Source organism: Emys orbicularis, chromosome 13, assembly GCF_028017835.1.
Source record: "Emys orbicularis isolate rEmyOrb1 chromosome 13, rEmyOrb1.hap1, whole genome shotgun sequence".
NCBI lineage: Eukaryota > Metazoa > Chordata > Testudines > Emydidae > Emys > Emys orbicularis.
The window spans coordinates 40,902,203-40,914,992 of NC_088695.1; the positions used below are offsets into that span (position 1 = coordinate 40,902,203).

At 43.3% G+C, this 12,790-nt stretch overlaps 1 protein-coding gene across 1 annotated transcript in view; it reads left to right on the top strand.

Moving 5' to 3' along the window:
* ANKFN1 (ankyrin repeat and fibronectin type III domain containing 1) overlaps positions 1-9,599 on the top strand; it is an 87,969-nt gene extending 78,370 nt beyond the window's left edge. Inside the window, exons 12-15 of the mRNA XM_065416176.1 lie at positions 1,692-1,907; positions 3,925-4,091; positions 6,211-6,361; positions 9,408-9,599. Of these exons, the coding sequence (XP_065272248.1) occupies positions 1,692-1,907; positions 3,925-4,091; positions 6,211-6,361; positions 9,408-9,599 (726 nt within the window). The remainder of the gene's footprint in view (positions 1-1,691; positions 1,908-3,924; positions 4,092-6,210; positions 6,362-9,407) is intronic.
* The last annotated feature ends 3,191 nt before the right edge of the window (positions 9,600-12,790 follow it).

Here is a 12,790-nt window from a genome sequence, read left to right on the forward strand (position 1 = left end):
CATAAGTGATAGAATGCCATGCCAGGGGGTCTCAAAAATGTTTTTTGCCTGTGTACTAGCAATATGTTCTTGAGTCATCATACGCTCTTCCATTCTGTCTGCTGGGATTCAGTTCAGAATCTAGTGCTGTCAATAATCCCATTTCAACTGTTTTAATTAAAAATGGCAAATATATGACCAGCTTCTGGCTAGCGTACTGTCTCCCATCCCCTTACTGGACACATATGCCACTACGTACTGCAAAATCTACCCCGTGCCATGCTGCTTGGGTTAGGAGGCTAATCTTTACAGGCAGCAAAACAGAAGAGCATGTGGCAATATAGCCTTCTACAGTATGCCCTGGAGAGGGATACATAAAACTAAAATAGCTACTTAAAGCCACTTATAAATGACAGCCACTGTACGGACTACCTTGAGTGCTTAGTTTATAAACAATTTAATAATACAGATTATAAGTAAATAGTGCCTGCTAAGTGCAGATAAATCAACTCAGGATAATCTATCAGTACAGAATGTCATTAAATTAAAGTACAGCTACATACTTTCCTATACATACAATGTGCTACATTGTCAATTCAGTTTTTCCTTTTAAACAATCCCCACCCCTCACCAGCTTACTCTTGAAAACTCCAAAAGTAATGAGCATAGTTTAAATGTTAGGCATTTTTCTTTAAGACATCTGGGAATCTCTTCAGTGGCTGTCACTGAAGTCAGTGTGCTCACATCAACAAGCTGATGCTTCCTATGTGGGAAAAGGGATTTTGACAGAGGTTAGTTTTGTTCTTTTTAATAAATTTCTTTAATCTTCAGATATTTTGCCAGAAACTTTTTGGCCCTGGCAGATTGTTAGGGTCTCTGCTGTTTTTGTCTAGGGCATTTTTGGTATTCAAAATAAAAGGGGAGGATAAATACCTCTCAAAAGTCCCTTTTGTCAAGAGACATCACTCATTTTAGTCCCAGATTTACCTGACCTGCATTCCGCACATATTTGGTGTCCCCTCACTTTTACTGCTGGAAATAATTTACATCAGAAAAAATAATGAACCTGAATTTATAGAAAGTGACTGACCCTAAAGGAGGGAATTCAACAGCATTTTAAGTTTCCAGAATCAGTCATTTTTGGGTCCCTTATATGACATCTTTGACACCCATTGTATCCCACAATCCGACCTTGGTAGGGTGGAATGTGTATGCAGATCTTCAATCAGTATAACTCAGCTTGATTCCATTGAAGTCAATGGGAGCAGAGTTAGGCCCACACTGAGTGCTTTTGAAAATCCCACCCTGTAGTCACATAACTTGATGCAACTAGGACAAAAATTCTGCCCTGGGTTGTGTATGTGAATCACATTGCAATTTGGTCTTTTAAAAAGACCTTTTGTCATAATGATCAGATTGATATTTGCCAGTAACCTCTTTCTACACCAGCTGAGGAATTGCCCCCAAATTCCACAATGCAATTCTCACACATATAACCCAGGGCAGAATTTTTCTCTGATTGCACTGAGTGATGTTGGACATAGGGTTGAAATAGCAGAAGTGCTTTGCATTGGCCTAACCAGCTCCTGCTGAGGTCAGTGGCAAAACCCTCATTTGAGTTCAGTGGGAACAGAGCTAGGCCTATGCTGAAAATGCCACCCTCCTGATGTGTAATGGCTAATATTGTCCTTTGTAATCTGCTTACTTTCTAGAACTTGCTGGGAACTCACAACTTAGGCAGAGTTTATTACGAGCCGATCAAGGACAGACATGGCAATATCCTGATAGTTACGATAAGAGAAGTAGAGACTCTCTATTCATTTTTTAATGGCAAATGGATGCAAATATCCAAGCTACAAAGCCAGAGAAAATCCCTTTCAACTCCCGAGGAGCCAACGGCATTAGACATCTTGCTCATAACGATCCAGGTAGCACTTTGCTTCACTTAATTTATGTTATTAATTTTTAAAAGCCTGTGACTGTGAGCATTCTTTATGGAAAAGTCATATAGGTTTTAGGCCCTGATCCAATGCCCATTACAATTCATGGAAAGGCTCCCATTGAGAGTAAAGTCTTCCATTGCCTTCAATGGGCATTAGACTGAGCTCTTAATATGGATAAAACTAATAGGGTTCTATAGAAATGACTTTAAAGACCTGTAGTATATATAGGAGACTGATATATTTTCTGTAGGTTTTTGGACCCATGCTATAGAATTGTATAGCGAGAGATGTAATTCTCTCTTAAATTCTGTAGGATGACTCTGAACAGCTATAGAGAAGCTACCATTTTCTATTATAGTCTATATGATTTTTCCATCAGAGGTTGATCACTAAAACCAGGTTTTATTTTTGAAACCAGACAAACTCAAGATTCTGGGAGGTGCTGAGGGCCCTCAACTCCCAATGAAATCAGCTCCCATTGAATTATCTACAGACCGTATCCTCCCATCTGTTTTTATGTCAAATTCCCAGTGGACTTCAGTGGTGGAATGATGCCAAGATATTGGAGTGATCCTGCAAGGTGAAGAGCACCCCCAACTCCCATTTAACATCTGTGAGTTGTCTGTGCTCAGCACCTTGCAGAACTGTGTCTATTAAAGTCACATCCTTCTATTGTCTCATGCGCATAGCTCATATCAAAGTCAAGAGAAGTTGTGTGTAAGTGACAGCAGGATATATCCTACAGAATGATTTATCACTATCTCTTATCCCTAAACCTAAGGGATCACCTCCTCATTGGAAATACTGCCAGCCAAGTTATTGTCTTAGCTCTGTCTTGAGTCTCTTCGGCTAGATATTGACTACTGTGGCTAATTGTGATTTATGGTCATTTTCTTGGGTGGCGACTCTGTGCTTTTTTGCACCAGAAACTGACGGGTAATCATACATACACATTGCAAGGTTTGGGGTAAATTAAAAGATTTCCAAACGACAATAAAACATACTTGATCTGTGCTCGACGTACTGTATTAAATATGTCTTACAGGTGCAAAAAAATCCCAATCTGGGCAAAAGTTTTATATCCGGAAACGCAAAATACAGGTCTGATCAGGTTTCCACAGAGATCCTAGTGGAAAAATTTCCCCCTAATGGTTTGCACATTCCTGTGTAATGCCCTCCCTTTCTTGTATTACATGTTGAATCATCATGCGGGTATTTTGTTCATGAAGTGCTCATGAAAATGAAGATCTAATTGCACTAGTTAGAGCCAAGCATAGCACTGGCAGATAATGTGATGGTTCCAAGGGTGAAGGCAGAGGGCCAGGTGGCTTAATCCTTACTCATTGCAGAGGGACACATTACTCAGGATGGCAGTCAACTTCATTTATTAAGGTAGTCTTTGGGGAATGCTATACATAGCCCTGTTAATGTCTGCTAGCTACAGCAAATAGAACATCGGTGCCAGTCCTTTCCAAGCTCCTTTTGATGATAAAGTTCATTGTGTTGAAAATACAGTGATTCATTTGACAATAAATTTTACTTTGGTACTATACTTGACAACCTGGTGCACACCGAAAAGTCCCCATTGATGTTAGTAGCTGTAGAAGGAGTTCACTGGAGACTTACTCTGCGCATTAAAGAGCCCTGAGCACAGATCAGAGAGGAGAATTTTGCTTTAGGACTGCAACATGCTTCTTAGTTTTGGACAGTTAGGGTTTTACAGCTGACTCCTACAAGCGGCTGAGCACTCTGAGCACCTGATCCACCAAAACATTTAAGCACATGCTTAACTTTAAGCACGAGTAGCCTCAGTGCATCAAGCTGAACATTCCTAACTACAAGAGGATTGCTGATGCGCCTAGAGTTAAGCATATGCTTACGTGTTTTGCGGGGTTCAGGACACCCTTAAAGCAAAAGACCTGCTATAAAACCATTATCCGACCTCTCTTCTTATCTGTGGGAAAATAGGAATTTATATGTAGGAATGTTTCTGTTCGAACAGGACACACTTTCCTATCACAAAAGAAGCCAGCAGCGCCTCCCTCCTGGCTTGTATCTGGGTTACCTGAAACTCTGCAGCTCCGTAGATCAAATCAAAGTCCTTGTACTGCAAAAGCTGCCCAACATTCTGTGTCATGTTAAAATCCGAGACAACAGCAATGTTTCCAAGTAAGTGATTTTTTTTAAATACTCGTTAGTTTAAGACAGTTGATCAAACTTGAATAACTCAAGTGCCAAGTGTGTGAAAATATGCTCAGTTTATGTGGGCACCAAATATGAAATCTACTTTATAAACAGAAACAGAAGAGGCAGATAACTAATGATTAATGCTTATGGTCACAACAGTGCTGTCAGTAATTGCATAACATTGAATAAAGAGGAGTAAAGTGAACTCAGAGATTTGCAACCTACAAAGCATTGAGCACTCTGGGCCTAAGATAACAAAGAATTCAAGCACTGAGGCATTGAAGTCAGGGGACTGCACACCCGTGTAAAGTTAAGCCTGTGCTTAAGTGCTTTGCTGGTTCAGGACCAGAGGACTCACCACCTTGCAGAGCCCATGGAGTATAATATTTATTTAGTTTATGAATTCTACTGTATGCCCCTTATCGACCATCTATCACGTTACTTGTTAACATTTAGAGCTAAATTCTACTCTCAGTCATAACCCCATTAAATGTATTGTTGGTTGCGCAGGTATAATTGTCAACTAAGTTTGGCACAAGCTGTGTACCATAGAGCTCCATATTGACCTCAAATGTGCACATGCTTACGTCCATCTATCTGGTATACAGAGGGCCGATCCAAAGCCCATACTGGTTGAAAATCCCGTCAGTTTCACTGGGATATGGCTCAGGCCCAAAGACCCCAATCCTGGGGCTCTGCCTGGGTCCTCCAACATGACTCTGATGGTAGGAGCAGGACCTAAAGGCCTCATCCAATGGGAGTCTTCTCATTGACCTTCAGTGGGGGGATGGATCAGGGCCTAAGAGGGCGTTAAGTCACTTTAAAATATACTCTGATCTGTGATACCTTGTTTCTAACCCCCTCCTGACCCTAAACAATAAAATAGATGATGACTGAAAAAACACATTTATTCAAATGCTGTCAGCTCTGGGTGCTCTCTGTGTTGGGTCAGCACATTCTTCCTGGTTCTGCCTCCACAGTCCTCACCCCTGGGGCCGTGCATCAGTGCATTTTCTTTCTTCCTCTGTTTGTTTTGTTTGTTTGTTAGCCCACGTGGTTCCATCAACCAGCCAAGAACATGGCAAGATTCAAATATGGGCTGGACATTTATATGGATAATAAGACTATCCAGTGTTATAATAGTTAATACTAACAACAATTTTACATTACATTACATCCTTCCCCTGGTAAACAGGGCAGAAACTAGTCTCCTCTGTTCCCCTCTGTCATTTGCTGTTGCTTCCATCTGCTCTGCGGTGTGGAGCTTGACTCTTCTGCCCAATTCTAAGGATTCTTCTTAAAGTATCTCTTGGGCATCCTCGTTTCCTCACACCAGATGGTTTGCACTTGACAGCTTCATGTGGGAGACTGTGTTGGCATCCAGAGTACATGTACCAAATATATCCAGTGCTTCCTTCTGATTCTTATGGAGATGGGCTGCTGGTTGGTGTATTCTTGGATCTCTTAACACTAGTTTTGGAAGGGATGCAAAACCTCATGCCTCAGGGTTTAAAACAATCTCTACTATTAGGAATTAGGCTCAGACCTTCATATGGGGCCAGATTACCCCATGCCTGCCTATTGTGGGGTTTCTTGCACCTTCTCCTGAAGCATCCAATGTTGGACGCTATCAGAGATAGGATACTGGACTAGATGGACTATGGGTTTGATCCAGTAGTGCCATTCCTATGCTCATCTGCTCTAGACCTGAATCCAGTTCATTGGCTGCATTCAGTACCGGAGATGTCTGCAGCTGATCAGGCATTGAACTTGCCAGTAAAAGCAGCTGTAGACCAACGTATATTTTAAAAGACATGGAATGGAGTTCTTGTCAAAGAAAAAACCTTGCTGAAATATTTTGAAGGCAGTTGATTTTCAGGTGTTAGCAAGAAATGGTCAGCTTGATGTACACGTGCTAGAAAAATTAAACAGAAAACTTTTTTCGGTTGTTTTTTTAACCACAAACAAGCAGGACTGCATCATTTTAGAACATTTGACTATTTTAGGATTAAACCCTCAACAGATCCCAAATGCACATACTGTAAATTCTTCCTTGTGCACTGAACTTTTGTTATATTTCTAATTTTAACTCAACATACAGAGATGAGTGGGAATGGCTCCAAATGCTTTCTGGCTTGGAATCGGTGGAAAGTGTGGATCATGCTTCAGACTGCCCTACTCCGTTGTTCTTCTATGAGCTCCAGATGGCAGTGAAAACTCTCCTCAAACAGATCAATCTACCTCTGCGACAGGTATTATACTTTGTGGTATTTATCACCTTTATTTTTTTTTTCAACTGGTTCTTGGGAACATGAATGAAATCTAAAAACTGTATATATTTCTACTAGTGATTACATGTTCGAGTTGCAAAAGCAAAGCAATCAGAAAGAGTTTAACTAGGGTTATTTTAAGTGTGTTGGCAATATCAACTGGTAAAAATCACCTTTAGGATAGTGTGCTTTCCTGGAGTCTTTGAATATATGGGTCTAAAACACTCAATCAACAGGGCCAATTTTTCAGTAGTCTTCCTCATTTGCATTTGCAGGCACATGCCTTTGTATTTGTGCAACTGCATGCATTGTCCAAACAGGCACTTTTGTACACACATCAAGCAGTAAGGTGTGCCTTTATCCAACTTGCAAAGGCAAATAAATATGGCCATGGAGAATTTCCAAATTCCTGTGGCTGCATCTGCAGATATTGTAAGCACTCATAAGAAGATCAGTTGAAAGTTTGGCCCAAAGTATACTATTGAGTTTAAATTCTTTTACATCCAATGGAAATTTGGTGCTTCTGAAAATGTAGCTCCAGTCTTCCAGATTGACTGCTCTGGAGACTGAAATCCTCTACCCATTGAACAGGGATATCATAGGCAGGAGCAGTGCAAGCTTCCCTAAATATATGGAGATATACCTATCTGATAGAGCTGGAAGTGATCCTGAAAGGTCATTGAGTCCAGCCCCCTGCCTTCACTAGCAGGACCAAGTACTGACTTTTGCCCTAGATCCCTAAGTGGCCCCCTCAAGGATTGACCTCACAACCCTGAGTTTAGCAGGCCAATGCTCAAACCACTGAGCTATCCCTCCCCCCTTCTACACAGTGGATGAAATCCTGGCTCCACTGAAGTGAATGGCAAAACTCCCATTGACTTCACTGGGGCCAGGATTTCACACAGTGTCTCAACTGAGATATCGCCAGTTGAGGTGAGAGCATAGGTGAGCCTCCATAGCCCATTCAATCCTTGGCCTCTGCTGATGCTGCCATTAAAAATGTCCATTAGGGCCAGCGGCAGTCGTGGAGACCTGTCTAGCTGAAACTGGACTGAGTCCCAACACAAATGTATTTCACATAGGCCGTTAAGCAAGCCTATAGTGTGTTTATAATTTATGTGTCACTCACACAACGCTGCATGAAGTAGGAATTTACTGTGGTTATACAACAAAAGACACTTCTCCAATTGCGCCCAAGCCATAGGAGATATGTGTCCTGTACAGCCCCTGCGAGAGACTCTGGATCTTTAACTTAGGCTATAGCTGCTCATTCTTTTAGGTCTCCAATTCAGTCCCTGGTGAGTCGACCAAGATAGCAGCAGATGCACAGTTACTATGGCCCAGATTGCCTACCCTTTACTTACACTTGTGAGCAGTTGCTCACACAAGTATTCGCCCTCACTTTAGTGAGGCTGCTTGTCTAGCAATATACCACTCATGGTGAGTGAGGGTATCAGAATCTGGCTCTATGGCAAACTGCAGAATAAAGCAAATCTGGACAGGTAAAGAATTTGCTGGAGAAAGGGTAGAAAAGATTAAGAGAGAAGCCAAGCTGTGGCTGTGATGCAAGAAAAAAATTAAAAACCGTGAGACTAATTCTTATTCGCAGGAAGGTCACTTTACCTGCTCTGGCAATGTAAAAGAGGCCTTGCAGTGGAACTATATTATTGGTATACTCACTTTAAGGCTTCTTTACACTTCAGAGAGGTGTAAAGTGGCCTTAGTGTCAATGAATCTAGTCCAACTTTTCAATGAAACTTTTTCTTAATTCTGAAGGGCTGGGTTTAGGCCCTACTCAGACCCTGTGCCCATGCAAAATCCCAATAAGACCTACGTACATGCCAAATTAAGACTTTCTCATAGACTTTAAGGTCAGAAGGGACCATCATGATCCACTAGTCTCACCTCCTGCACATGGCAGGCCACAGAACCTCACCTACCCACTCCTGTAATAGACCCCTAACCTCTGGCTGAGTTACTGAAGTCCTCAAATCATGGTTTAAAGACTTCAAGTGACAGAGAATTCACCATTTACACTAGTTTAAACCTGCAAGTGACCCGTGCCTCGTGCTGCAGATTTGCGGACACTCCATCCAATTTCAGAATCCTGTGCAGGGCTCCATGCTAGTGGGTCCCCAGGCAGGACTGGAGTGCTCATGCCAAATTATTCACTTTTTAAAAAAACTAATGGAGTTCTGCTGAAGGCAGTGGGGACTGGGCAGAGTGTCAATCAGAATGCAATTTGTTCCTTAGGCCCCAATTCAACCACGCACTTCAGCACATGCTGAGCTCCATCGCCAATCAGTGAAGCACTTAAACACATCCTTAAAGCATGTGTTTAAATGCTTGGATGAATCAGGACCATAATTGTGGATTAAGGAATTTAATTTTGGATTCAACAAAGGTATATAAGTGTTGTTGTTATTTATTATTTGTATTGTGGTAGCACCTACGAGATCCAATCATGGCCCAGGACTCCCTTGTAGCAGGCACTGTACGAATATCGAACACAAAGACAGCGTTTTACATGGCAGCTACACAACAGCCTTCATCCAACTACTATTTGTGCCGATTTCCCTTCATGCAGCACTTGCTAAATCTTTTCAGTCCTGTGTCGGGTGGGGGTGGGAGGGTGGTCGCATATTTCTCTTAACCAGTCCTAAATTGAATCTTAAAGGCTTTTAATTGAATCCATTTTCATGTTTTCACATAATTATACAATCATAATCTTGAAAAGCATAGGGCATGTGATCATTTTCTGCCTAATAAGAAACATAAATGTTGTTTTCAGGGGGGTTGTTTGTGTGGGGAGGTTTTTTTAATGTGAAACATTACAGCTTTAAAGCCTGATTTTATGTAGCGACATTAACCCGAGTTTAAGTCCCCCTAATATTTATGTTTTATAAAAATTCCGAGCTTGATGTTGTGCACGTTTGCTTTAATGTTTTATATCATTTGGGGTGTTGTTTATATAAGTGCCATGTTGTAACTCTCTCCCACTTCTTTCCCCGCACGTGTCCCTCTGCAGGCTAAGCACTTCCGTCTGTATACACAGGAGGTGTTGGAACTGGGTCACAATGTCTCCTTTCTTCTCCTGCTCCCCGCCTCAGACGACGTCTGCACTGCCCCAGGACAGAATAATCCTTACACCCCACATTCAGGATTTCTTAACCTCCCTCTTCAGATGTTTGAACTCGGTATAGTAGCTTGCTTCACCTAGAAATATTAACCCAGACTCCTTATAATAAAATCACAAAGTTGTATCTGTTTTCCCTCTTGTCCCAGTGGAGAGTCAATAAATCACATGATGGCTTTGGCAACAACACTACCTATAACTGTGTACAAGTTATAGAAGGAGCATAGCGGCTGGAGTATATACTGTAGCCGTCATTATTGAAATGCAAAGCATAGAGCAAAAGCCCACAGTTATCAAGCATAAGCCCTAGTCTATTATGGAGGAGGAGGATGCGGGGTGGGGGGGTTATACTGCTCATAAGATGCCAAAGCTGATATTCTGAGGGCAGCCACAAAAATGTCTTTATTCTGAAGTGAGGTTGGCGTCATCGTGGAGAAGAACTAGGTCCATGGACAGATCGAGCAGTTTTCTAGTGCAGAATTATTGCTATAGATGATCCTACTCAGGGCCTGAGACCCCAGTGCCTTAAGGATGTTCAGAGCTAGATTTCACACATCAGGCCCATCTCTTTGCTTTTCATCCTGAAATACCAAAGGACCCAATGCTAGTGTAGGGATGCAGCAAAATCCCCATGGTGAGGTGAGGAAGAATCCTGCATCACAGCCAGTTCAACCTCCCTGTCCCACTGCAGTGCATGCTGGGGTGGCATTCCACAGAGCGGGGTCTCCTGGCTGACTGACGGTGAAGGAAAGGATGCTCCTGACACACCTTTCTCTCAGTTCCCTCCATGGAGCGGAGAGGGGCCGAGGAGGGGAGCAGCCCAGAGGATCTCACAGTAGATTTCAGAGAGGGGATAAGAGAGGCAGCTACTGACCCTGACACATTTGCTGGAGGAAAGACAGGGGGCAAAACCCAGCCCTGCACTCCTGGCCTCTTTCTGTTTCCTCCTTCCGCTCAGTCTCCCTGGAGGGGAAGGGGAGAGAGGAGCAGCAATGGGCAGTCCCTGAACCCCAGCAAAAGGGATAGGGAAGGGCAGGAAAGCGCATTGATGGTGGTGGGGGTAGAAGGGCTGCATAACTGTGTGTCGCTCAGGCTGCATTCACTGATCCAGGGGGGCTACATCAATTGTGTGTGCAGGGGGAGAGGGGAGCTGGTATTAATTGGGAAGGGGGCGGCATTAGGAATTGTGTATGGGGCAGGTGGGGAGGCAGCATGCACTGAGTGTGACAGGGAAGAACAGGGCCGGCTCCAGGCACCAGCTTGCCAAGCAGGTGCTTGGGGCGGCCACTGCGGAGAGGGGCGGCACGTCCAGCTGTTCGGCGGCAATTCGGCGGACGGGTCCCTCACTCCCGCTTGGAGCGAAGGACCTCCCACCGAATTGCCGCCGCAGATTGCAATTGCGATCGTGGCTTTTTTTTTTTTTTTTTTTGCCACTTGGGGCGGCAAAAATCCTGGAGCCGGCCCTGGGGAAGAAGGAACTGGATAGCAGGAGGCTATGGGAGGTTTGGAAAAGGGAACCCCTGCTTGGGCGTCTCCTGGGACACCAGATACAGGAAGAGCTATGCCTGAAGCATGGTCTGTTTGGGGGGTAATTGGACAGAGACCTCCCCTTCCTCCATTTTCCTTCCTGAACCTGGTATCCCATGAGAAACCCAGGCAGGGACTCTCTCTCCCAAAGCTCCCAGGAGCCGGGTAAGAACACTGGTTCCAAATGTTGGAACACCTGAACATTGTTGCATGTTTGGCCCAGAAACAGAGACCCATTTTTAAATATAAAATTGTTTGGAAGGACATTTTCTCCCTGAGCGAGTCAAGTAAACCAGACTTCACTCCGTAACAGGCCTCCTTCCCCTCACTGAATCTCTACCAGTCCACAAAACTGATTTAGTGGCAAAAATTTATACATCAAAAAACATGAATGTTGCTTAGGGTGCAACACACAACAAGTCACGCATGTTCCACAGTTTGGTCATTTGTCCCATGTCTCAGTGGTTCGGGCCACACATTGGCAAGCTTGAAGGTAGAGATTTATGAACACACTGTTAGCTGCAAGATAGAATATAGTCATGAAACAAATAGCCCAGGTTCAATTTCTCTGTTTTCATTTAAATATATAGTGGGTGTGAATAGGGTCGCGCTTTTGAGTCTAGTCCTGTACAGACAAGGGTCTTGTAACAAAGCAGCAGAAGGCAAGGAGTGTGAGAATGCAACTGATTGAACTATAAGGGGGCAGAATGTCCTGAGATTACACTTTATGCTATTTGTGATTCCGAAATAAAGAAATCAAGCATTCAAGTCACAGGTGTGTTATCCTCTGTAATTCAGTTGAATCCCCAATTAAACCTATTTTGGGTTCTTATCCCAGCACCTCACAATCTTTAATATATTAATCCTCACTAGACAAGAAATTTTATCCCCATTTTGCATATGGAAACTGAGGCCGAGGTAGGCTAATTAGCTTGCCCAGTTTCACATAGGAAGTCTCCCCAGTGCTAGGCTAGGGCTCTAACCACTGGACCATTCTTCCTCGTGGATTCAGTTCTGCCTTTGCTAAAGCTGAGTCAATTCAGATACAGAGCGGCCTGCTCACCGCTGTTTTGACTAGGGTGAAGCTGTGTTCTTTCCCAGGGGGACGTGTTATTTCCTAGGCAGTATTCTAAAATGCCATTGGAGTCAGTGTTGTGGTAAAATAACAGATCAGACAGGTAAGGAGAGGGTAACTCAGGATCTAGAGTCAGGCTCTGGGTACAGACCATGTTGCCCATATGAGAGGGGAGAAATGAACTCGATTTGCTTAAGTGCATTCACGTTGGCTGAAATTCCACCCTGGGCAGAGGGCCTGTGCACCACTTAAACCTCACTGTGTGGTACATAGGTCCTAGTCAGGAATGAATCTTGTGCACACCATAGATTAGTCATAGACCAGGGTGAGGCAGTGTAGCTGGGACCGCTTGCTGCATGAGGTAGGGAAATGGTGATCGCTCCTATGGTGTTCTGGGCCCACTCCTCACTGCCTAGCGAGGCTCCGGTGATGAGAATGTGTAATATAGTGGAGAGAATAACAATGAACGCTAAATTTTACTCTTTGAATCAAAAAGTAACCAATCCTATGGCCGAAAGCAGATGACACGTTCTCTCTGATTCATTACATACGTCTCCCCAACATTCTATAAAATGGCTGTGTTTCACATCGAAAATATTAGAAGCTTCCATTCCCCATTAGCTGGTGGCTACCAAATATATAATTGCAAAACCACAAAAGACTATGTTGAAGT